General features: G+C 42.4%; 1 protein-coding gene across 2 annotated transcripts in view; it reads right to left on the bottom strand.

Moving 5' to 3' along the window:
- SLC9A7 (solute carrier family 9 member A7) overlaps positions 1-26934 on the bottom strand; it is a 156043-nt gene that overhangs the window by 98338 nt on the left and 30771 nt on the right. For both annotated transcript variants that reach the window (XM_073614604.1, XM_073614605.1), the window contains exon 2: positions 10138-10337. In XM_073614604.1, the coding sequence (XP_073470705.1) occupies positions 10138-10337 (200 nt within the window). The remainder of the gene's footprint in view (positions 1-10137; positions 10338-26934) is intronic.

Genomic DNA, 26934 nt, shown 5'->3' with positions numbered 1-26934 from the left:
TGAACCCATCTCGAATGCGGCAAAATGCACGTCCTTAACTGAGATTAAGAAAAAAAAAAAAAAAACACTTCTTTGGCCACTAGGTGGGGGAAAAAATTGCCACAATTTATGATTTTATGGTGCGCTGTTGCCCATAAATTTGTGCTTACCAAATGTTTTCTGATGTTGCACCAAGTCAGGTTTTCCAGAATGTGAGGTAGCTGTATTATTTTTAACTGGCTTAAAATGGCCCTGCAGGCTGATTAATAGTTTTAAATCAGTCCAGTACTTAACCACTTCCCGCCCAGCCTATAGCAAAATGACGGCCGGGAGGTGGTTCAGTTATCCTGACTGGACGTCATATGATGTCCAGCAGGATAACAGCCGCCGCGTGCCCGTGCATCTGGGCGATCGATGGTGCAGTGTGTCATTCTGACACACCGCTACACCGATCTCGGTAAGTAGCCTTCTACGGATGCTCTTTACCAGGTGATCAGCCGTGTCCAATCACGGCTGATCACAATGTCAACAGGAAGAGCCGTTGATCGGCTTTTCCTCACTCGCGTCTGACAGAAGCGAGTAGAGGAGAGCCGATCGGCGGCTCTCCTGACAGGGGGGTCTGCGCTGATTGTTTATCAGTGCAGCCCCCCCCCGCGGGATGCCCACACTGGACCACCAGGGAAGCCCCTAACATGTGGATGGCCAGGTACGTCCCCCATGGCCATCCACATATGCAAATATATGCCAATCAGTGCCCACAAATTGGCACTGACTGGCACCATTATGGATCAGAGATGCCCAGCAATGCCACCCATCAGTGCCGCCTATGAGTGCCCATCATGAGCGCCACCTCATTGGTGCCGCCATATCAGTGCCCGCCAGTGCAGCCATATCAGTTGAAGAAAACTTACTTATTTACAAAAGATTTTAAAAGAAACTAAGAAAAAAGCTTTTTTTTTCTAAATTTTTGGTCTTTTCTTATTTGTTGCGCAAAAAATATCGCAGAGGTGATCAAATACCACCAAAAGAAAGCTCTATTTGTGTGAGCAAAATGATCAAAAAATTTGTTTGGGTACAGTGTAGCATGACCGTGCAATTGTCATTCAAATTGCGACAGCGCTGAAAGCTGAAAATTGGTCTGGGCAGGAAGGGGGTGTAAGTGCCTGGTATTGAAGTGGTTAAACAAAGAAAGGCAACATCCTTTCTGATTTTTGTATCAGCCTGAAAAAAACCTGGGTGAACTGATAACTCACTACTGGTTAATGAACCTGCCCATCACAGCCATGTACTGAGGCACTGAAAAGCAGAGTGGCAAGTCCATATCCAAAAATCATGGATGCCAATTTGTTATTTGTCTAGGTTTTAACATTTCCAAAGTGAGTTACAAAATTCACCCCGAGGTCCATTCTTTACTATGCAAGTGGTAAAGAAGAAGGGGGTTCTATGAAGATAAATGACTTAATAGCACTTTGCAAAGAAGACACTAGTTCTCAGTGCAGTCAAAAAGCATGTACACTTTGTGTTTTTTATTATCTTTATTTTGGCATCTCGTCAGTTATTGTTCTTTCACTTTCATTTCACCTATGCTCGCTGATTCTTAGAAATTGATCACGGTCTTATGACTCAAGTACATTGGAATGCATCCAGATCATCTAGCAAACACATTTTTTTGATATTCACTCACACTATTTAACTGGAGACCTTTTTATGGACCTTAACCACTTGACAACTGGGCACTTAAACCCCCTTCCTAACCAGACCAATTTTCAGCTTTTGGTGCTCTCACATTTTGAATGACAATTACTCAGCCATGCAACACTGTATCTATATGAAATTTTTGTCCTTTTTTTCACACAAATGGAGCTTTCTTTTGGTGGTATTTAATCACCGCTGGGTTCTTTATTTTTTGCGCCGTAAAAGAAAAAAGACAGAAAAATCTGTAAAAAAATGCATTTTTCTTCATTTCTGTTATAATATTTTGCAAATTAGTAATTTTTCTTCATATATTTTGGCCAAAATTTATACCGCTACATATCTTTGGTAAAATTAACCCAAATCGGTGGATATTATTTGGTCTTTGTGAAAGTTATAGAGTCCAAAAGCTATGGTGCGAATATCTGAAAATTGATCACACCTGAAGTACTGACGGCCTATCTAATTTCTTGAGACCCTAACATTCCAGAAAAGTACAAATACCCCCTTTTTGGAAAGAAGACATTCCAAGGTATTTAGAAAGATGCATGGTGAGATTTTTGAAGTTGTCATTTTTTCCCACAATTCTTTCATATTAGCAGGTTATTTCTCACACACCACATATGCATACCACAAATTACACCCCAAAACACATTCTGCTATTACTCCCGAGTATGGTGATACCACATGTGTGAGACTTTTACACAGCGTGGCCACATACAGAGGCCCAACATGCAGGGGAGCACCTTCAGGCGTTCTGTAGCTCCCAGGCCAATTCTGACATTTCTCTCCTACATGTAAAAATCATCATTTATTTGCTAGAAAATTACATAGAACCCCAAAACATTATATATGTTTTTTTAGCAAAGACCCTAGAGAATACAATGGCGGTCGTTGCAACTTTTTATCTCGCACGGTATTTGCGCAGCAATTTTTTTAACGCGTTTTTTTTGGGAAAAAAACTGTTTTGTGCTTTACAAAAACCAAAACAGTAAAGTTAGCCTAATGTTTTTGCATAATGTGAAAGATGAAGTTATACTGAGTAAATAGATACCCAACATGTCACCTTTCAAAATTGCACGCGCTTGTGGAATGGCGCCAAACTTTGCTACTCAAAAATCCCCATAGGCAACGCTTTAAAATTTTTTACTGGTTACATGTTTTGAGTTACAGAGGAGGTCTAGGGCCAAAATTATTACTCTCGCTCTACCGATCGCAGCGATACCTCACATGTGTGGTTTGAACACGGTTTTCATATGTGGGCGGGACTTATGTATGCGTTCGCTTCTGCATGCGAGCACGCAGGGACAGGGGCGCTTTAAAATTTTTTTATTTTTTTTTATTGTTCATTTTACTTTATTTATTTTAGTTTGATGCTTTTTTCCAAAAAAAAAAATTTTTGACCACTTTTATTCCTATTACAAGGAATATAAACATCCTTGTAATAGGAATATGGCATGACAGGTCCTCTTTACAGTGAGATATGGGGTCAATAAGACCCCACATCTCACCTCTAGGCTGGGAAGCCTGAAATAAAAAAAAAAAAAAAAAAAAAAAACGATCCTGGCTTCGATCGTAGCGGTGAGTCGGTAGAAGCGCGGGAGGGGGGGACATCCCCTCTCGCCTCCCGTAAGAACGATCAAGCAGTGGAACAGCTGCTATGATCGTCCTCATGGTGTAGGGAATCGCCGGCTGAAAAGCGGCCATTTACCGGGATCCGTGATGCGCCGGGTCCTCCGGACCAGGCGGTCACGGATGTGTTCGGGTGCGCGCCCCAGGGGGCGCGCGAGAGGGGAATTCTGGGAGGACGTCATAGTACGTCCACCCAGAGTTATCCAACCGCCCTGCAGCCGTCATTCGGCTATGGGCCGGTTGGTAAGTGGTTAAAGAGGTTGTAAAGGTTCATGTTTTTTCACCTTAATACATCCTATGCATTACAGTGAAAAAACACCTGGCAGTCACCGCCCCCCTAGCCCCCCCGTTTTACTTACCTGAACCCCTTCATTCAGTCGGCAGGGATGCACTGTCTTTCTCTCCACAGGGTCCCAGCTCTTGATTGGATAGATTGATAGCAGTGCAGTCATTGGCTCACAATCAAATCCAATGAGTCCGGCATTCTGTGTCTATAGACGCAAATGCTGGACTTGGGAGCGCGCCCACAAGGTAACCCCCTCAGGAAAGCGCTTCTTCAAGGGGGTTATCAGATGTGGGGAGGAGCCGCGAGAGCCGCTGGGGGACCCCAGAAGAGCAGGTTCGGGGCTAATCTGTGAAAAAAGAGCTGCACAGTGGAGGCAAGTATAACATGTTATTAAAAAATAAAAAAAAAGCCTTCACAGTCACTTTAAGCTGGCCATACACCATACAATTTTCTTTAATTTTCTTTAGATTTACCTTCAACTATGTAGTGCAAGGGCCTGCCTGATTGCATACAAATTCAAAGTGTTTGGGTCTGACCTCATATGGTTTTGGTAAATCTAAGGGAAAGTTGTACAAGAAAATTGTATAATGTATGGCCAGCCTTGCAGGACTGCACAGAAGTGCACTATTCTTCTATATGCATACCTACAGAACTTATTTGTATCCGGTTGTATTTTTTTCATAGGTTTCTGCTGCACTTGCCTTTAGTCGTGGTTCACATTGCAGCGATTTGGCATGCGATTGGACATGTCAAATCGCATGCCAAATTGGTGGCTATTGTGGTGTTCTATCAAAAAAGTGCCCGGAACAACCGGCGCATGCGCCGTACGGAACAGCACGACAGCTAAGTCTACGATCAGCTGTTGTGTCGGAGAGACGGCGCCTGTGCACAATAGCCAAGGGAAGAAATTTTTCTGCCAGATTGAGCCTCGCGCTGGCGAGGCATGTTCAAGTCGGTGAGGGGCGGATTATTCAATGATGGGCAGTGCTGCAAAACACATTTTTCTGCTATTATTCCTGGACGCTTGCGGGGTGTGTTTAGTCAACTGAAGGGCAAATTCTTCTGTCTGAAAAATATGCGTTTTGCAGCATTGGCCTTCATTTAAAAATCCGTCCCATCTTGTACTAATCCGCCCCTCACCGACATATACACACCTCGCCAGTGCCAGGCACAATCGGACAGAAAAATTTCTTCTGTCAGCTATTGTGCACAGGCATTGTCTCACCGACACAACAGCTAATTGTCAACTCAGCTGTTCCATACGGCACATGTGTAGTACATCCCGGGCACTTCTCGATATTGGGCCCTATCCGACAAAACACCGGCAACAGCACCGTCTAAAATCGGTGCAACAGCGCACTGATTCCCTAAAGTAGTTTCTGTACTACTTTTGGCGACTTTGGGATGCGATTTCAATAGACATCTGTGCAGAAACCCACACAGATGTCTCAGAAAACGTGCGGGTTCAGCTGAACTCCCACCATTTCATTCACACTGTCAGTGTGCACCTAGGTTTAGTGACATTAAAACGCCATTGTTATCTTTAACCATCTTAACCCAGGGGACCTGCTGTTGCTCCTTTGGGTCCTATGTTCCCTATTCCTAAAGGTCCCGGGGCAGACACCCCTGGTGGGTACCATCCGAAAATGTTACAGTTTTAACTACTATTTAAAGCTGATTAGTACATGTTTGGCCTGTTTCTCGGGGGCATGGTTGGCAGCGTCGAGGTTACTCTGGCGAGCCTCTACGCTCCCAATACCCATCAAGACCTTTTTATCAACAAGACCCTAGACTCACTGCTCAAGTGTGAGAGACCAACTAAGACTTGGGAGCGACTTTAACGCCCCGTTGATCCCCTCTGAGGACACTTCAGGATGTTCGTCGATACCTCCTGGCCCTCGGAAACTAATCTCGCGATCTCTACACAAGACACAACTAATAGATGCGTGTCATCTCCTTCGCCCCTCTGAAAAAGATTACACTTATTACTCCTCGCCTCACAAACAATACTCTAGGATTGGCTATTTCCTATTACCTCACACCCAACTACATGCAGTCCGAGACACCTCGATCTGACCTATCACATGGTCGGATCATGCCCTGATTCTACTGTCCTATGCATTGACTGATAGCCTCACCTCCAGGACAAGAACATGGAGGCTGAACAAGACGAGAAAGTGCTCAAAGACGTTACCAGAGAACTTGACTGTTACTTTCAGACTAATGACACACTAGAGAACCAGGCACTGTGTGGGAAGCACACAAGGCAGTAATCCACAGAGTGCTCATTAAACACAGGTCACGCATCAAAAAACATCGCACTTCGCAGCTGACCCTTCTTCTTAACAAACTAAGTTTGGTGGAAGCCTGACAACCCCCCCCCGACACCTTCTTTAGAGACTGAACTCCTGATTCTATGGAAAAAAAAAAAAAAAAACCCACTGACCTGTTGCATTTAAAAGCCAAAGCAGCAACACAGGTTTGCCGGAAGTTATCCTACGAATCCAGTAACAAATGCGGTAAACTCCTGGCCAAATCCCTGAGAGAACAGATGCTTGCGAACTACCACACATAATGTCACCCTCAGGACACAGAGTTACACTACCCAAACACATAACGAATTTCAAGGGTCCTATGCATCTCTTTATAACCTTCAGAGGGACTCTCCCTCACAGAACAAAGTGGCAGACTACTTAGCCAACTCTCAAATGCCAAAATTACCCGCTAAGGTTAGCAAACTACTGGATGAACCTATCACGTTAGAGGAGATTTAAAAGCGCGATGGGAACCACTAACCTAAAGAAAGCTCCAGGCCCAGATGGTCTTACCATTCAATACTACAAGACCCTGCTGCCATCTCCCGGTAAATTCATGCACAAATTATTTAATGCCCTAGGATCCAATACAACGTTCCCACGTGACACTCTCTCAGCACACATAGCAGTGATTCCCAAGGAAGGCAAAGATCCCACCTCCTGCGGAAGTTACAGGCCGATCTCGTTGCGAACACTGACCTCAAAATATTTACTAAACTCCTGGCCACCAGAATTCAACATCTACCAACTTCGATTCACTTGGATCAATTTGGCTTTGTACCTACTCGTGCGGCCAGGGACAACACGTTCAAAGTCCTGAACCTGCTGCATTTTGTCAATAAGAACTGTACTCCCTGCATGTTCTTGAGTACAGACACAGAGAAGGCCTTTGACAGGGCGAACTGGCAATTCAAGTCTTCTGTTCTAAGATTTACGGGGTTCGGCAGCACCATGTTTAATTACACTTTACTCTGATCCTTCGGCTCGAGTCAGAGCTAACTTAGTCCTGTCAAAACCCTTCACTATAACGAATGGGACGCGACAGAGATGTCCCCTGTCGTCGATCCTCTTCGTCCTGTCACTGGAGCCGTTCCTGTGTACTGTACACTTGAAACTGGACATAACGGGGATGGTGATCGGCAATACTCAGAAGAAGGTCTTTGCATATGCGAACGACATGCTATTCTCGCTCACAAACCCCGAATCTTGCTTCCAAATCTTCTCGGCACATTTCAAAAATACAGAACCATGTCAAACCAAATCCGAAGCGATAGGAGTGGGTTTAACACAGTCCCTTACTACTTCGACCAAGTACGGACACTGTTCTCCGACTTTATCTGGGCACATAAACGATCAAGACTGAACAGACAACAGCTTTCGCTACCCAAATCGTATGGAGGCCTAGCGGTACCAGACTTGCATAAATAACATCAGGCAACCCACCTAACTAGACTTATCGACTGGGATCGACACCAGGCTACTAAACTGTGGCCCCGCCTGGAACAGTCCCAGTGCACCATACAACTAGAGAGAGCACCTTGGTGCCACCAATCGCTGCCACAAGATATGAAAAACCACCCTTTGGTGGGTCTAACTGTGGATTTGCTCGTCCCTTTACACCCGATCCCCTTGCGTCCGTCCATTCCCCACTTCACCCGATACTTGGAAACCCACTATTCTCCCCAGGATCTCAGGATCCTGCCTGTCGGTCCCGAGGAATTCTGGTTGCTTCCAAGCATCCCACTTCCTCACTCACAGTAGGTGGCCATCTCTGAGCTCACAAAGCCAGATGGTTCGTTTTGATTGGACCACTGGAGGGCCCTTCAAATTAACCATTTCTTCAAGTCTTTGCCTCCCCCGGACAGCTTCTGCCAAACTCTTACCACTTTCGAGTCTTATTGTTCAGAGGAGGGCACCCTGCTTCACGCCCTATCGGCCACCTACCAATTGCTGATAACGCCACCAGATGGCTACCAACTGCGATGTCTCAGTACATGGGAGAAGGATCTACAGCGTACACTTACTCCACATCAAAGACAAAATATTCTCCACTTCACCTATAAAAACTCCATATGTACGAGGATACAGGAAACCAATTTTAAAATTGTCACCAGATGGTACAATACTCCCCCAAAACTACAAAAGTTCTTCCCCTCGTCCTCGGACCGCTGCTGAAGGTGTCACGAGGACCCGGGAACAATTTTCCACATCTTCTGGTCCTGTCCCAGGCTGGAGCAGTTCTGGAAGACAATCCAGCACACTGCCCAAAAGTTTACCGAACGACCTGGCCTTCTTCCTGCTCCACACCTCCAACATTCCAAGCAAAATTTATAAAAAAAAAAAAAAAAATCAATAATCCGCCATCTCCTCAACCAAGGCATGCATTCCTCTATGCTGGAAATCCACACAACCTCAATCCATAGGCCTGTGGTTCAAAAAAGTGGAGGAAATCAGTAAAATATACAATCTTACTCCCACAGCCCCCCATCAATGTGAACGCTACACTAAGACGTGGACACTTTGGAACAAGTTTGCCTTCTCTGATGAGGTACATGCCCTCTTTGAAAGAAATACCGTAGACTAATGCAATCCTAGTATGGACATGGTTGATGTCAGTCAGTGGCCTGCTGACGCTGCCCATCTGCCCTTACGGCTTGTACTGTAACCTGGCAGAAGCGCATGCATCACCCTCCCCCGGGTCCACCCCCACCTTCCCCTCCCTCTCCACCCCCCCCCTTCCCCCTTCACGATTTCTAGGATTCTTTTTTTTCTGTTCTAATTCTATTGTATATTCTCTACAGATCTATATCTTTCCACTGTTCTACAATATTTGGAAACCTTGGGGCGGGGTCCACGGAACCACACATTGCAGCGCACTGAATCCTGGTGATAGACATTTCATTATTCATTTGTAGAGGCTTACAGCCACATTTTCTCAGACCCTTCAAGGGAAGGAAGTTACATGTGAAGAACTTAGGATGTGCATGACATGCTATGCTTACTTATATAACAACTGTGTTTATGACATGGTATGCGGTTTTACTTTATGCTATACCAGTGTACCTCATTAATGTAAATTGACGATGCGGTGTTTTGTGCATCTTTGACTCTTTAAAAAAAAAAAAATTCTGGTTTCATTTGTAATTTTTATGAAATCTCAGCATGAGTGTGGATACAAGATGTGAAATTATATATTAGCGATGCTAAGAAGACTAACAGCAGTAAATCTGTTTTCTCTCTCTTTTGCATTGTAAAGGAAAACTATTTTTACCTTTTGATAAAAGATTGATTTTTTTTATATGCTAATTTTTGTCGATGGCTTGATGTACCTCATTTAAGTCTCATGGGCATTTTAGTCGCATTTTTTTTTGAGACACAAGATGTTCTTCGTCTCCAACTCTTCTCTGTTCCCTATATAGCTTAACAGCGGTGGACACAAGTGGTGTGTTCTTACCTATAAACTCATTTGCCAAGGCTGCAGACGGGTCTACTTTAATTATTGAAAGCTCAGTGTAGTATAATGCATCCTGTGCTGAGACAAACATGATGGCATCACTAGCCTTTTTGTTGGAACCCTAGTCCCCTGGATGTGTCAGGTCTCAATACATACTGGGCCATTGGCCAAGAACAAACACTTTAGACGAAATAGGAGAAAAAAAAAAAAGTCAGAACTTCTGATCAGTATATTTACAATTAGAATATTTACTTTAGAAAACAAAATGGCAGCCCACTGATCTCTACAACTGAGTACATAAAGATGAAAAGTGTTGGAGAGGGGAGGTCTTAAGGCAGGGACTTTAGTGTTTTTTTTTCTAGTAGGTTCAATAAAGTTTTTACAAAGTGACCTCATTGGTGTGTGGCTCTTTGATTCCTTTGTGTGAGAAAGTGCAATGAGGGAGTACGGGGTACTTGACCAGCACCCCAGACACCCATGTTTGGAAGGAGATGTAAGAGTGTGGAGTGGTGATAGCTTTTGTTTTTCTACAAACTGAGGGTACTTGCAAAGAAATTAAGCATTTGGGTTAGCATAATAGCCAGGAAAATAGCTTTTTAAGAAGGGAAGAGTAAAAAAAAAAAAAAAAAACAAACAAAACACACCACACAACAAAAAAAACCCACACAGTACAGATTTCATTTAAAGTCACCACATTCTAACCTTCATTACTGGTTATACCAGCAAATATGGTTATTATATATATTTTTTTTTTTTTTAGACAGGCAGGGATAATTTACCTTTCTTAGCATGTCATTCTGCTCCATATTATGGATCTTCTCAGGAATAATTTCACCCTTCAAAGTGTATTCAAAGAATTTTCCACTGACGTTAACTAGTAGTGTGGAATAAGCCCTTTGTTCTTGAGAGCAGCTGATGGTTTTGTTATTGGTGGTGGTAGAAGGAATGCCGTATCTTAGTATTACACCAACAATAAGCCCTAAAATAAAAACAAACATTATAATTATTATTTTGGAATTTCAAAGCCAGCTTTCATTTTCAGCTTTAGGCTGGGTTCACACCATTGGAGCATGTGACTGGCTCTCAATGGAGCCGGTTCACACATCTCCTGGGCAGCCACGGTGCAGAATGCACAAGGGTCCTGTGCGTCTTTTGCTCCATTTTAGGTCCGAATTCAGGCAAAAATTTGGGCCAGATTCGTCTCTGAAACGGAGAACAGGGACGGCCCAGACCCCTGCTGTGAACCACATCCGAAGACAGTGTGAACCCAGCCTAAAAATAGTTGAAGGGCCTGTGTCAATTGACAAATTCAGTTTGCTTTGGGCATTAGCTTGAAAGTCTTCTGGGACCATTCAGAATTTATTGACAGGTACAACAGTTAACATCCTTCTGACCTGCATTTAACATGATTCAAGCTACTTTTGCATTCACATAGACTTGTGTGGGGAGAAGCAGTTTTGGCCAAAACAAAAGCCGGGCAACACAGGCATTAAAGCTCATACTGTACAGTATATGGCACACTTCATTTGCAGTTGGGTATGAAGGAAACATGGAGCTAAAAACTGGTTCTCATGCTATCCATGTTACTACAATCAGGGGTAGGGAAAAAATAAATAAATAAAACACACAACACACACATTACAGAATTATACTTTTTAACTACTAATTCAAAGATTTGGATAGGATTTTATTACAAACAAATCTAATATGTACCCATGCACAGAAAGTACATAGTGGCTATTCACTAGAAATTGAATAGGGCATAACTTCCTTTTAACACAGAAAAGACATTGACTTCTTTACTATGTGTGCACCAAGTTAAAAAGTGCATGTAAACCCTAAAGTATGTTTGTCATCATGCATCATATACAGCTTTGTTAAGCAAATCACCTTTTTTGTGAGTATGTTGCTGCAATATCTTGAGATCCTGCCAGCAATAGCACTTCCTGTTGTAGGCTGACAAAACTAAGCCACTTGCTTGACATGAGCAGCAGCAATGTCAGTCTGCCACAAGCACTTATTATCTTGGCTATTGAGATGTCTATCTGATAGAAATGAAAGGCAGCCCAAATGTCAAGCAAAGTAGTGCACACGGCAAGCTGGCAATGCTTCCAAATGACAGGCAGAGATTTTGTGTTGTCAGCCTGTAAGAGATAGTGCTGTTATTGTCAGGATCTCCAGGTAACAAACTATGCCAAAAAATAAAATTTTTGCTTCCACTACATAGGATGACGAGGCCTTCCAAACCCTGTGCCAAGTAGCTGCTTTCCACATTTGAACCGCTAGGAATTTTTTAGAATTTCTGGGTATGGAAAAGCAAAAGACGCCACAACGGTTTCCCAACAATGCAGAACTTGGGGCCGGAGTCTCACCAGGAAGAGTGACATGGGATCAGGGTTTAGAGCAGGTGTAGGCTGCAGTATTTCCTCCAACCTAAAAGGTGGCACTGTGCCATTTCTTAAGGCTGGTAGGAGCCCTTTGAGGAATAACTGTCTTATGCTATGGGCTCCAAGCTGCCATCTTGGGGGAGGATGGCAGTCCTATTGGAAAACCTTGTGAGATCTGAGCAACCATCTTGACTGAGAACTACAAAAATAGGTGAATTCTGCATCATTCGGTGTGCCCACCGTGGAGGGGTAAGATAGGGCCAGAGCACACACTGGTCAGGGAGAGAGTAGGGATTGCATTAGGGAAAGGTACCTATCGAGGAGGGACAGAATAGGTTTCTTCATACAGGGTTTTTTCTTTGTCAGCTTCCTGGAAGAGTCACACACTGGCAGCCAGAAATCTGCAGGGACGTTTGGGCATTGCAGCATGAACAAGCTATAGCCTCTTCCTATGGAAAGCTTGCTCTGGCATTATCTGGTATGTGAATGAAAATTACTATTTGGAACAGTGCCTTCTTCTGCCCAAATAAGTGTATAACCTGCAGCTTATGTAGTGCTATTGCTTTAATATTACTTTTGGAAAGTGCCTTATGGATAAACAGTGCCCCCTTGCCTGAAGAAGTGTATGACCTGCAGCATATGTGGGGTTTTTGCTGTAACTTGCCGGATTTCTGTGAACAGTATATTTCTACAATATAGACAAACTAAGTACGTACAGTTGATTCAACTCTCGGGTATACTTGTTAGGCCCCTGAGTTAGTAATTGTTAACAATACTAGGCATTGTAGACAAATGCCAGTGATACTGTGGGGCAGGGGAATTGCTAGGTCTACAAAAGATCTCAGGCTAGAGCCCATAGCAGCGTAGTAAAGAAAGTCATACTCTTGGGCGGGCAGACACATGTATACACAGTAATATACGCGTGTGTGTAATATATATTCCGAGGGAGCCCCCCCTCACATCAGGGTCCCCAGAGAGCCCCCCCCCCTCTTGCACCAGAGTTCCCAGAGAGCCTCCCCCTTAAATCAGGGTCTCCAGAGAGCCTCCCCCTTAAAAATCAGGGTGGCCAGAGAGCCCCCCCCCCCCCCACTTACATTAGGGTCCCCAGAGAGCCTTCCCTCCCCCTGGGGACCCCTGCAGAGACTCGCGGCTATGGGCTCCAGATTCGGGGCTATAGCCCCAAAAGCCACCCCCTAGCAACGCCCCTGCTGTGGGGCAGTGGATGGGGGGGTCTATGCAATGTTAGAGCAGGTAATGGTACAGTGCTTAGAAAAAGTATTCACAAACCTTGAAATTTTCCACATTTTGTCATGTTGTAAGCAAAAATGTAAATGTATTTTATTGGGTTTTTATGTGATAGACCAACACAAAATGGCACATAATTGTTTAGTGGAAGAAAAGGATAAATGGTTCTCAATGTTTTTTTTTTTACAAATGTGAAAAGTGTGGCATGCATTTGTATTCAGCCCCATTTACTCTGCTACCCTTAACTAAAATCTAGTGAAACCAATTGCCTTCAGAAGTCACCTAATTAGTAAATACAGTCCACCTGTGTGTAATTTGATCTCAGTATAAATACAATGCTTCAGTGAAACCCTCAGAGATGTGTTAGAGAACCTTTGTGCACAAACAGCATCATGAAGGCCAAGGAACACACCAGACAGGTCAGAGATAAAGTTGTGGAGAAGTTTAATGCAGGGTTGAGTTATAAAAAAAAATATCTCAAGCTCTGCACATCTCACGGGGGAACTATTCAATCAGTTATCCAAAAATGGAAAGATTATGGCGCAACTGCAAACCTACCAAGACATTGTCGTCCATCTAAAGGCCAGGCAAGGAGAGCATTAATCAGAGAAGCAGCCAAGAGGCTCAACACTGGAGGAGCTGCAGAGATCCACAGCTCAGGTGGGAGAATCTGTCCACAGGACAACTATTAGTCATGCACTCCACAAATCTGGCCTTTATGGAAGAGTGGCTAAAAGACATTGTTGAAAGAATACCACAAGTAGTCCAGTTTGCAGTGGGGGGCATTTTTCAGCTGCAGGGACAGGACGGCTGGTTGCAATCGAGGGAAAGATGAATGCGGCCAAGTACAGGTATATCCTGGATGAAAACCTTCAGAGTGCTCAGGACCTCAGACTGGGCCGAAGGTTTACCTTCCAACAAGACAATGACCCTAAGCACACAGTTAAAATAACGAAGGCGTGGCTTCACAACAACTCCGTGACTGACTGTTCTTGAATGGCCCAGCCAGAGCCCTGACTTAAACCCAATTGGGCATCTCTGGAGAGACCTAAAAATGGCTGTCCATCAACGTTTACCATCCAACCTGACAGAACTGGAGAGGATCTGCAAGGAGGAATGGCAGAGGATCCCCAAATCCAGGTGTGAAAAAAAAAACTTGTTGCATCTTTCCCAAAAAGACTCATGGCTGTATTAGATCAAAAGGGTTCTTCTACTAAATACTGAGCAAAGGGTCTGAATACTTAGGACCATGTGATATTTCAGTTTTTCTTTTTTTTATAAATCTGCAAAAATGTCAACAATTCTGTGTTTTTCTGTCACTATGGGGTGCTGTGTGTACATTAATGAGGAAAAAAAATGAACTTAAATGATTTTAGCAAATGGCTGCAATATAACAGAATGAAAAATTTAAGGGGGTCGGAAAACTTTCCGTCCCCACTGTAAAAAAAATTTCCGCTTTCTACCTTTATTATATTAGAGCGTCTTCTGGCACACACATGACTCCTCAACTCTGTCTTCTCCCAGGCTGACAGCTACAGTGGGAGGCGCCGAGAACTCCCGCTGACGTCAGCCGGAGGGGAGAGAGAGGAGAGATAGCAGAGTGGTCAGGTGAGCACTGGGACACGCTCTGATATAAAAGGTAGAAAAGGACATTTTTTTTTTTATATAGCACAGACACTGGGACACATCCCTATTTAACAGAGGGGCTGGCATGAATATACTATAGTTATTATAGCAGCAGGAGGGGAGCAGAGTGGCACTGTTACAAGCTGACAGGCAGAGGGTGGGGGAGAGGAGGACAGAGGAGAGCTGTGGATGGCGGAGGTATGTAAACTGACCATGGTGTCAGGGCTCAGTGGTCAGTTTACAGAACCAGGTAGGATCAACCAGGTATTTTAGGTTATACAGGGGGGGCAAATTACGCAGCACAGGCACCGTGCTGTATAACATGCTTTAAGGGAACAGGATGCATTTATTTTTTTTTTTATTTTTTTTAGGGTAACAAACACTTTAAGGTTGCCTACCCCTGTTATATATCTTATAATCTTTTCTCTCAAGTGTATCTTCTAAAGGCATTCATTTTTTATGTACTGTATAAAGTGCTATTTCTCTGTCCTGCTTGATCAGAATGATCAGGTTTCAGAAATGTGTAATAAACCATCTTTCAGATTGTAATCTAAGACTTGCTCATGTCCACAGGGGCATTTTATAATTTGGAAGTGGTATAATATTAAAAGCCGCTGAATTTCAGGGGGTTTCCAGTTGAGTGTCCTGATTACATTTGGTGTAATTATTGACCAAGTATTGAATGACATGTTTACAGCTATAAATGTGAGACATTGGGCAGTCCATTTTTGGATCTCCAGTTCAGCATGGTTTGCCAACCCGAGTGTGTATAACCTGGGCTGCAGAGCCATCTGTGTTTTCATGTATTTCTACAGCACCTGGGGCTCTACTGGCTGTCTATCATTGCTGAGCAGCAGAAATGTGTATTAAAATCCAGTGGAATTTGGGGTCTACTGTTTATGTACATTTACATCACATTTTCCAGATTTTAGTTCCACATTTGCTCTGTTTCAAAGATTCAGCCTTCTTTAGATTTCATTTGATTTTACATTTTAAAGAAAAACATAAAATGAGGCCTGATAGGGAAAAAGTATGCCAGCTTTGAATACAGTTCCATACTCTGCCTGCCTTCCATACATCTCCCTGAACACTGCATAGGCAAAGTTAAGTGCCTTGAAAAAGTATTCATACCCCTTGAAACCTTCCACATTATGTTATGTTACAACCAAAAACGTAAATGTATTTTATTGGAATTTTATGTGATAGACCAACACAAAGTGACACATAATTGTGAAGTGGAAGGACAATGATAAATGGTTTTCAACATCTGAGTCAATACTTTGAAGAACCAATTACAACTGCAAGTGTTTTCGGGGATGTCTCTATTAGCTTGGCACATCTAGAGTGACATTTTTGCCCATTCTTCTTTGCAAAATATCTCAAGCTCTGTCAGATTGGATGGACAGCTTCTGTGAACAGCAATTTTCAAGTCTCGCCACAGATTTTCAATTGGATTTAGGTCTGGACTTTGACTGGGCCATTCTAACACATCAATATGCTTTGATCTAAACGGTGTGTGGGTAAATCCGTGCACAGGATACAAGTAGAGAAGAGAGAACTGCTGCCTCTACATGTACACCACCACCTAAGTGGAGTGTACTAGAATGAATGTAAAAGAGGATGTAGATGTGGCGCTGTTCTGATTAAAATAGAGAATGTATTGTAATAGAGCTGCTGTGTTGCACCCTCTGCAGTCTTCCAGACCCAGGTGTGGGTGGTAATAAAATAAACACAAAATAACAAAAGAATATATAAATAATGGATTTTCAGTAGGAAGTATCTGAGTCAGTGTATGTACACCCCCAGCAGGATGTAATACTTTAAAATGAATATGCAGTTATGCTATTCTCTAATGGCTACATCCAAAACCAGAAAGGGGGAGTACGTGGATAGATATCAGCATCAATATGCATGTACCCTCCGCAAACTGTGAGATCTTATGATTAGTATTCAGGTATATAACCCCTAATGTCCACGTCTGAGTTTCAGAAAGAGGAATACATATGCATAAAGGGAACACCAATGATGGCTTTTTTGTGATGGTGCCATATCCTCTGTATAGGACCGATACTGGTAGTTAAAAAAACTGACTATTGTGCAAATGTGACACTCCTTGAAATAAAAGGTGTATATATTTAGAAAAATGTGTCTGGGTGTGTTACACCCTCTGGCACCCCCTTTCGAATATGATAACGGCAAACAAGAAGGGTAACCTGACCAACTACTTAATGTTATAAACTAGTTGTGTTCTGGTATAGAAAAAATATTTTTGCGACGTGTTATACCCTCTGGCCGCCCCTGTGCTAGATTGATATTGGCAAACCAGTGAGAAAAGGGTGTGCTTGATGAAATGTAAATCACTATACCCTGGAGTAAGTGCTAATACCACTGTGTGATTAAAATATCGTAAATTAACCAGAAGAATAATAGATATGCATTCTACAAAAAAAATAGTATAAAATATAAAAATATACTTAACAGTGAAGATGACTTAATATAAGTGCAATTTACAAAAGTGACTAGTGCTCAGAAAGTGTCCAGTGCGATCTCATGAATTGTACAAATTGACAAAGTGACTTGTACTCTAGAAAAAGTCCAGTTCTTGCTGAGGAATGATGTTTTTTAACCACTTCCCGACCGACGCACGCCGATGTACGTCGGTAAAACGGCATGGCTGGGCAAATGAGCATACAGGTAAGTCACATTGAATTTCCCGCCGTGCCATTGTGTGCACGCCGCCAGCCAGGAGCTCCACGAGTCGGGTCATGGGTCCCGCGGACTCGATCGCCGCGGGGATACCCGCGATCGCCTCACGGAGAGGACGAACAGGGAGATGCTGATGTAAACAGCTTCTCCCCATTCTGCCTAGTGACAGTGTCACTGATCTCTGCTCCTTGTCATTGGGAGCAGAGATCAGTGACATGTCACAGCTAGCCCATCCCCCTACAGTTAGAAAACACTCCCTAGTACTGACTTAACTCCTCCCCGCCCCCTAGTGGTGAACCCCTTTACTGCCAGTGTCATTTACACAGGAATAAGTGCATTTTTATAGCACTGATTGCTTAATAAATGACAATGGTCCCAAAAATGTGTCAAAAATGTCCAAAGTGTCCGCCATAATGTCACAGTCACAATAAAAATCGCTGATCACCGCCATTACTAGTAAAAAAAAAAAAATTATTATTAAAAAATTACAAAAGCCATAAAACTATCCCCTATTTTGTAAATGCTATAACTTCTGCGCAAACCAAACGCTTATTGCGATTTTTTTTACCAAATATATGTAGAAGAATACGTATCGGCCTAAACGGAGGAAAAAAAAATTTTTTAAATTATTTTTTGGGGATATTATAGCAAAAAGTAAAAAATGCGTTTTTTTTCAAAATTGTCGCTATTTTTTTGTTTATAGCGCAAAAAATAAAAACCGCAGAGGTGATCAAATACCACCAAAAGAAAACTCTATTTGTGGGAAAAAAAGGACGTCAATTTTGTTTGGGAGCCACGTCGCACGACCGTGCGGGTGTCAGTTAAAGCAACACAGTGCCGAATCACAAAAAGCACACTGGTCAGGAAGGGGGTAAATTCTTCTGGGGCTGAAGTGGTTAAAATGATTTCTTATTTAGGTGCCAGCTAGTGATGGTGCTCCTTATTCATGCTCCTAATGTGCACGCACTCACCAAATAGCCTCACCCCCACAGGGGTACTGCACGGTCACAGTAAGTTTATTTAATGAGAAATATATTCACATTTAGTGTGGATAATATAAGCATGAAACCATGAATGAATAGATGCTGTCAGAAAACTAATTCCGGCTGACCGGAAGGTGACGTAAGACGTTCATAAAGCCCGCCCTATGCGTTTCATCAGACGTCAACAGGACGCTCCTGGCGTGCCGCAGCAGAAATTAGGCCCCCTGTTGCTTTTGGTGGGTGTGACCATCTGCCAATCGCAACCCAAACAAGTAAATGGGGCGACTTTGCAAGCACCCCACAACTGCATGCTTCTGCGGGGATCAAGGAGTTAAAGCAGGTGGTGAGAAAGCAACAACTCTGCCGATTTAACCCCTTATTTTGCTGCACTACATAAGGGTGCAGGAAACTTGCAGGAGTATCCTCATTCACTTGAATGGATCATGCTTGGCAATTGCTACACCCACCAACCATGGCAGGGCATAGAACTCCAGTTGCAGCTGCAACATGTGACCCCTAGCCATTGCAGCTAAAGAGGGTGTGGTTGGTTTGGGTGGTGGTGGTAGTAAAAACACATCCTAACTAAAGGTTTTTTTTGGGGGGGGGGGTGCTAAACTGCAAATGTAAATGAACTCTTAATGCCTGAGCCCCCTATAAGGCTGTTTTCACATTGATGTGATGTGGTTTACCCACACGGGTGCAGCTGCAACCTTTCTGAGTTAGCTGCGCTTTGCAATAGACTTCTATTACGGTATATACTGCAGGTGTGTTGCACTTTCTGAAAGCACACCAAAACTCAGGCATTCAGGGGTTTTGGTGGGCTTTCTAAAAGTGCACCAATCCCACAGGCTATAATAGAAGTCTATGGCTAAGTGCAGCAAACCTGCAGGAAAGCTACAGGTACACTGCACTCATGATGTGGGTAAACCGCAGCACATCAGTGTGAAAGCAGCTCTATACTATTATGCCCAGTAAATTGCTTCATACTAACCTAAAGATCTCCTTTCTTACTGCTGGCACCACTCTGGAGACCACTAGCAGAGATAAGAGATGGAGTGCAGTTGGTATCACTCCACATGGGACAGGAGCCAGCACTACAGAGGAGGCATCAGCTTATGCAGCTCTTGCTCCCTACTACAGCTCCAACTTTACAAGTAGTCCCCCCACACTGCACTGAGATGGCAGGTCAGCAAAGCCAGACCGCGATCTAAAGGTTGGGGGAGCTGACAGACCAGAAATAGTGGGCAAGCCCACAAGACATATAAATTCTTAGCATTGCACGCAACAAACCCCTGGGCCTTTTCTTGGACTGTACGGCTCTCATCTTCTGGTCTCCTTAGGGGTGTCAATGGGTGTTGCTTTTAAACATAATTTGCTATTCAAAATAAAACATGGCGTTTGAATGGCAGATGCAACGTTTGGCAAGAAAAGGCTGTGTTTGACCTGCCGTTCAAATACACCTTAATAGGATGAGCTGCAGCTAAGGAAATGCAGCACAACACAAAGCAGTTCAAAAAAGCCTCTACTGCCATGTATACTGCTCAATTGGAGTCAATAGGATTTCAATAAGCTGCGTTTGACATGCATTCCAAACGCATACAATTAATAAATAAATACAGAAAAAATGTCTGATGGCATGAGCCCTTTTGGTAATGCTTAGAATTAATTGCACTGACATATCACATTAAATTGAAAAATAAAATGGTTAGACGGTACTGTATATACAGAATATAGGAAGTAATCATAATACAGAAAATTCAGCAAATTTTTGCTCTGTCACATCTGTAAGCGAACGATTTATACATAGACCCCTCTAGTGTGTTTCTAATGCAGTATACCATTACACCATCAGACAGAACAAGCTTATATAAATGTTTCAACCTCCCAATGTTTTCCTAAGTTAACTTCTGCATCAGGTTTTTGCCGAATAGGATACGTTCTTATTAAGAGGCTTTGAACTGTGCATATTTTTAAAAAATAAAATAAAGTCAAGCAGACCTGCACATGGAAGGACTGTTGTAGATAGGGTTCCATAAATCCCACAGGCAGTGGGTGAAGGAGCCTCTAAAATCATCTTTATATACAGTCCTTGAACACCATCAGGGATCTTACATACCAAATATGCAGATTATGTTAAATCTTACCACGCTCAGTAATTTTATAGTAATTTTTTTCTTGGAGCGGTTTATTAGCAGGTTTTACACTTCACTAAGCTGCTGTCAATCATCCTGACATCTGCACAGACTTCAAATCAGTTGGAGAACACAGCGGTTCTGCTTTGAAGCATTGGGTTCCTTGGTTTCAGGGGCAGTAAAAGGAGGGAGGGCTGAATGCTCTGGGAAGAACAAGTCGCTGGAGGGGGGCGCAGGTGAAATGCCGGCAGTGTGCCGCACATCGCCAGCGCCGCTGCACCTGTAAAACTGTCTGCAAGATGTGCAGAGTGTGCTCCTGCACAAGCCCTTCACCTTCCTTCTCTGTCAGCGCCAGTGGCATATCATCCATGTGTGCAGGGTGTTTACTGCACACGGGCCCCCAAAGGGAGGGAGGGCACTGTGACCCTGCACACATGGAAGATTGTCCCTTGACTGCCAGGGATGATTGCTGTGGCGGGGGGACAAGCACCAATTTCCCTGCTTGGCTTTTCAGACAGCTGCCTCTCCTCCATGCGGCTGTCAACTAAAATGCCATACAAAGTGCAACTGTCATCTCTATCCCACAGCGGCTCCTCCTCTGACCCGCTGTGGACTCACTGACATTCTGATTCACTTTAATGGGACGGCTGGGGATGCGGCAGTGACACAACAAGCTGAGGGACATGGCAGCAGCAGGTGAGTGGATGCCCACTAACTGGCACTGCCATGATGGATCTGAAATGACAGGTACTATTTAAATGTAAGAACTTATTCTTGCTGGTAGTTAGAATCTTTAATATTTGAAAACAAAATGAAGGTTTTCTATTTAGAATAAGCTGTCAGGTTAGTAAAACAGCAATATCAATCATACAGTTTGTAGTGTACATAAATTTGCAAAACAATGGGATAATAGAACATTCCTGAACTTTGTTTTATCTCATGGTTACTGTGAAATGCATCAATGTAGTGCATGTTATCTCAGCTTGCATTCATTGAATGAGTTTACCAAAAAAGTAAAATACTGCAAAAAAAAAAAAATCATTGATTTTTATCCACCCTGCTCACTCCTCCTGTACGTGTGTATGGTCTATGTTGTAGGTCTGGCCCACTAGTCCTGCTGCGTGCGGAGTGATCTCTCTGTTGGAGGGAGGGAGTGGTATTTTCTTGATTTGAAATGACACCGACTTCTTTCTTTACACCCTGTTGGGGGGGCACACAGTTTGCCATCTTAATTGGCTTGGTATATACAACCCCTGGCAAAAAATATGGAATCACCAGTCCCTGAGGATGTTCCTTCAGTTGTTTATTGTTGTAGAAAAAAAAGCAGATCACAGACATGGCCAAAAACTAAAGGCATTTCAAATGGCAACTTTCTGGCTTTAAGAAACACTAAAAGAAAATCAAGAAAAATAATTGTGGTGGCCAGTAACAGTTAGATTTATAGAACAAGCACAGGGAATAAATTATGGAATCACTCAATTCTGAGGAAAAAATTATGGAATCGCCCAGTAAATTTTCATTACTAACACCTGCATCAGATTAAATCTGCTTGTTAGTATGTAGGTAAAAAAAAAAAAGGAGTGATCACACCTTGCCAGAAAGCCAGAAAATTGTCATTTGAAATGCCTTTAGTTTTTGGCCATGTCTGTGATCTTCTTTTTTTCTACAACCATAAACAACTGAAGGAACATCCTCAGGGGCTGGTGATTCCATCATTTTTGCCAGGGGTTGTATGTATACGTGTGGGAAAGGGAACCTCGAATTGTAATAACCTTAAAGGACAGGGACTGCTGTCAATGTACAAAATGTAAGACTTGCACCAGTAAAAGAAAAAAAACACAAAAATAGGTTAGAGGGTACATAAAGTTGGAATCTTTGGATAAAGCACCGTGCTGCTGATTCTACAGTATCCAGACCTGATGAGTGGATATTGCTTGAGTTCCCAAGTGAGATGCGAGCAATCAATGCCGGGTCTCACTTGGTGTACACCAGTCCTCTTCGCTTTACATACAGTAAGCAACATATGGAAACCCCCTCTAAGTGCTTACTTCCAGAGACTATTGACATCTATTTGAGTCTTTACATCTTACATCTAGTCACACTACCAATTTCTACTTTGAACTACGGAACTTTTACACCCCTCAAAAAAGTGAATATACTCAGATTTGTCTGGCGACCTTATTTTGCCACATTTGAGCCGATCATGGAGATTACAGTTTAATTACCCGTGCATATTTTTGTTCTATACTGTCTTTTATTCCCTATATACCGGCAGACTGATGCTGCATCCACCTAGGTAAGTATAAATCTGCTTGGATGATAGTACCTCTATACTGTAAACTATCAAATAATATGTGATGCTATACTCAAAAATCCAAAAGTATAAATCTGCAAAAAAAGCTACATCTGTCCCCCAGCGCCTCTGCACTGAGAACAGAGCGATCGAACACCGCAGATCGCTCAGTTCTCACAGCTCAATGCTGACTGCCACTCACAGCTCTCTGCTTTGCCCCCTCCTTGTAACTGGAGCACTGAGTTGTTTAGGGGGTGGCCGGCTCAGGCTCTCAGCTGCTCACCGAGAGGCTGTGCCGGGTGTTAGTTCAGGGATAACCCAGATCCCGACTCCGTGGTCATGACAATACGGAGCCTGGACCAATTACTGTGACATCAGCAGAGAGCGGACTTCTGCCCACACAGGAGTCACAGGAGTGCAAAATTAACTGCCCTACTGTGATCCACAGGAGAAGTACAGCCAAACGAGCTTTGGCTGTACTCCTTTAAACTTTATTTTAATTTAAAAAAATAAATAAATAAATGAAACATGTCTATACTTGCCTGCTTTGTGCAATGCTTTTGCTCACAGCAGACCCGATCCTTGGCGAGTGCCCCCACGTAAAGTTGCTTTTGGATGGGGGACCTGTGCAGGCTCGCTCCTAAGCCGCCTTGCATGTGTATATTAAACAGAGCGGGCGGCTCAGCCCCGCCCCCTCATCACAACATTTGTTTGACAGCAGTGGGAGCCAATGGCTCCTGTTATCAATCTTCACAATGAGAAGGGAGACAGTGGCGATAGCCACTGCTCTCGTGCACATCGATGGATTAGATCGGGCTCGGGTAAAAAAAGGGATTGGCTGGCTGGATCCAGCAGCACAGTAGGAATGCATAGATTGCATAAGGTTAAAAAAAAAACCCTTGAGGCTTTAGAACCACTAAGCATTTTAGAGGAAGACGCTGTTGCCACTAGTAATAATGTGGCCGATTTATTAAAATTCTTTGCAAAGAATCTTCAATGCGCTTAAGTTGATAATCATTTTGTACAGTAAACACGCTCTACAGTACGTCATTAGTAAATCAGCCACATAGTGACCTTTTACTGAAAAAATTTTACTCAACTTGATCCCATTTTTCATTTGAGTTTGATATACCCGATGGTCAAACCTATAAACAGTACCTAACGCTATTCTAATTTGTACAGTTTTATGCCACACCTACACAATTAAAAAAATAAAAACAGGTACAGAAGAGCACAAAACCTTCCCTTTAACACAGAAGCATAATGCTAAACACGGAAACCAAAATAGCTGAAGGCTAAACTGAACAGCCAACGAAAAAGTGGTCCAACAAGATTTGTCACCTTCAGGTATAGAGCACAAAGTATGAAAAAAGCATTGTAAAGCCTGCAATTTGTGTTCAGAACAATAAACAGCGTCCTACTTAATGGAGGCTCATTCACACACACGATACAGGTGTTGGTGCATTGCAGCGTTATTAATTCTAAATGATAGCCCAATGCACCTCGCCAGCAGACATGTTACAGCAAAATGCTTAGGTGCGTTGTGGTGCACTGCCAAAATTATTACATGCACCTCACGTCATGCTGCACGCTAACGTGAAGCATGACATGTGTGCACTAACACCCAAGACAAAAAAAATGATTTAAAAAAACAGAGCTGTGGCACACTTATTTTTTTTAGAATGAATGATGTTAAAAAAAAAAAAAAAAAAAAAAAAAAAAAAAGGGGAAGAAGAAAAGTTTATAGTCTCTTTAACACCACATTTAAAATGAACGGGCTGCCCAATGCAAAGCACCCACACACTTTATGGTGCGAATGAACTATTAGGGCTCATTAACATGGCATGGTGACCTTTTTCTGTTTTTTTTTTTTTAAACATCAGTCACCACTAGGGCACATATTTTTCCATGTCCTGTCCACACTGTAATGCAGCCAATAGAACACGTTAACCGGACTCAAATGTGTAGATAAAGATATAGTAGCTTTATTACAAGTAGAATCACATCAAGATGACACCAATACAGACAGACACAGCAAAGATTAACGCGTTTCAGCAGAACGTAATAAGTGCCCTAATATGCCTTCTCAAAGTTTTCTGCAAAACAACATACAGAAACCCAAGAAAACATACAGTGCATATATAGATTAAAAACATTGCACATAGAAAAGTACGCCAAAATAGGAAAATAAAAAACAACTATAAGAAAAACTATTCCTACCTTCCATATACATCAGCCACTAGTATATGGACTTTCCATAAAATTGCAATAAAAATAGAAAGTAAATTAATAAAGAATAAACTTATGAACAATCCATAACCCAAATTATGTGAAGGTATAGCCATAAACCAGTGGCAAACAGATCAGGTAGTACAGTCACACAAAAAGAGAATATGAAAAAAAAAAAAATTATATATATATATACACATATACACACACACACACATACATACATATATATATATACATATACATACACAGAACATATTAAGATTCTTTACAAAAAAAGAATATCTTTTACATGAATTTACGTCATATAAGCATATGCTATAGAAAAACTACCAAAGGTTGACTATCAAAACACTCAATTTACTGAAATGTATATTAAACCAGAGAAAAAGGTCACAAACGCATTTAAGTCTAAATATAATCGCACCAATGCCACACAAAGAGATACCAACAGGTGGCATTATTTCATATTAACCCTCATAATAATGCATGACATCCCACTCATAATTCAAACCTTTGGGTATCCTACTCTATAACTTAAAGATCCAAAATACTTCCCTCTTACAGAGGAGGTGGAACCCATCCCCTCCTCTTGAAGGGACTCTGACCTTTTCAATCACTATTTGTACCTGTACTAAGGATAGATCCCCTTCATGCATGGAATCTTATGTCTGCCAAATGCTCACGGAACCTGTCCCTGAGCCTACAGGTGGTCCTACCTACATACTTGATGAAACTCGCTCCACAGGTAATGACATACACCACATTAACTGTATTAGAATTATAAAATTTGTCTATATTGTATTGTATGTTCTGTCATCAATCGTGGAGCGTATCATATCACCACGCAAAATGTGAGGCCAACAGGCACAATCGCAAGAACCACATCTAAAATTGGCCTTACAGTGGAGCCAAGTCAAAGATTGGGTTGAAAGATCTCGATTTAAAAAAAGCTGGGTGATAAATAACCACCCAGTGATTTTGCTCTCCTTGCCAGTATATTTACCCCCTTATCTAGTACTTGTGCACATGTCAGATTATTATGAAGTAAAGGTAAGTATTTATTAACAATGTGCTTAATCTGTTTGAATTCAGACTATATGCAAGTACTAGTGAAGGGCGTTCACTCTTTAATTTTGCACTCTCTCTGCCAAAAAAAAAAAAATTATATATATATATATATATATATATATATATATATATATATATATATATATATATATATATATATATATATATATATATATATATATATATTAGGTCTCTCCCATCTTTGTTGGAAGCTATAGAATATGTTCTGTTCAAAGACCACCTTGCATAAACCACCCTTGCTAAAAAAAAAAAAAAAAATGGATTGTATAATAGCAGGGATTCTCTCTCAATGTCAGATAGTTCGCTGCAAATGCAACCCAATCTAAGGAATTGTCCCACTGGGATCCCTCTGATAGTGTGATACGGATGACTCGAAGTGGCACATAAAAGGCTGTTGCCTGCTAGAGGTTTCCTATATAAACAAGTAGAAACTCTCATTGTTACAAGTCAATTGGACATCTAAGAAACTCACTGAATCCACGTTCCTGTAGGCAGTAAAATGCAGATTACAGGAATTATCGTTCAGATAGGCCAAAAATGGGTCAAGTTCAATATCCTGGTGACATCCAAAGATCAGATCGTCTGTACCTATAATACAGAACGATCTGATTTCTGAAGGGATTTCTATCTGCAAAGATGTGGGATAGAAATACCTTCAGAAATCAATTCCTTAGATTTTTTAAATTATCACTTTCTCTGATAACCCCCCCCCCCGCAATCTTCTGGGACAAGTTACAGGTCCCAGAAGGTTGCCAGGCAATCACAGCACAGCTCGCGCATGCACAGTGCGTGCCCAGCTGTGAAGCCACAGATGGGTGCCCACAGTAGTGATGCCGGCAGCGTGGAGAGGAGGGGGAGAGGAGCGGGGCTTCATTTACCCACA

The sequence above is a fragment of the Aquarana catesbeiana genome, linkage group LG02 (genome assembly GCF_042186555.1).
Source record: "Aquarana catesbeiana isolate 2022-GZ linkage group LG02, ASM4218655v1, whole genome shotgun sequence".
Taxonomy (NCBI): domain Eukaryota; kingdom Metazoa; phylum Chordata; class Amphibia; order Anura; family Ranidae; genus Aquarana; species Aquarana catesbeiana.
The sequence above is the reverse complement of the archived record's forward strand: the minus strand, read 5'-3'. Positions and strand labels throughout refer to the sequence as shown.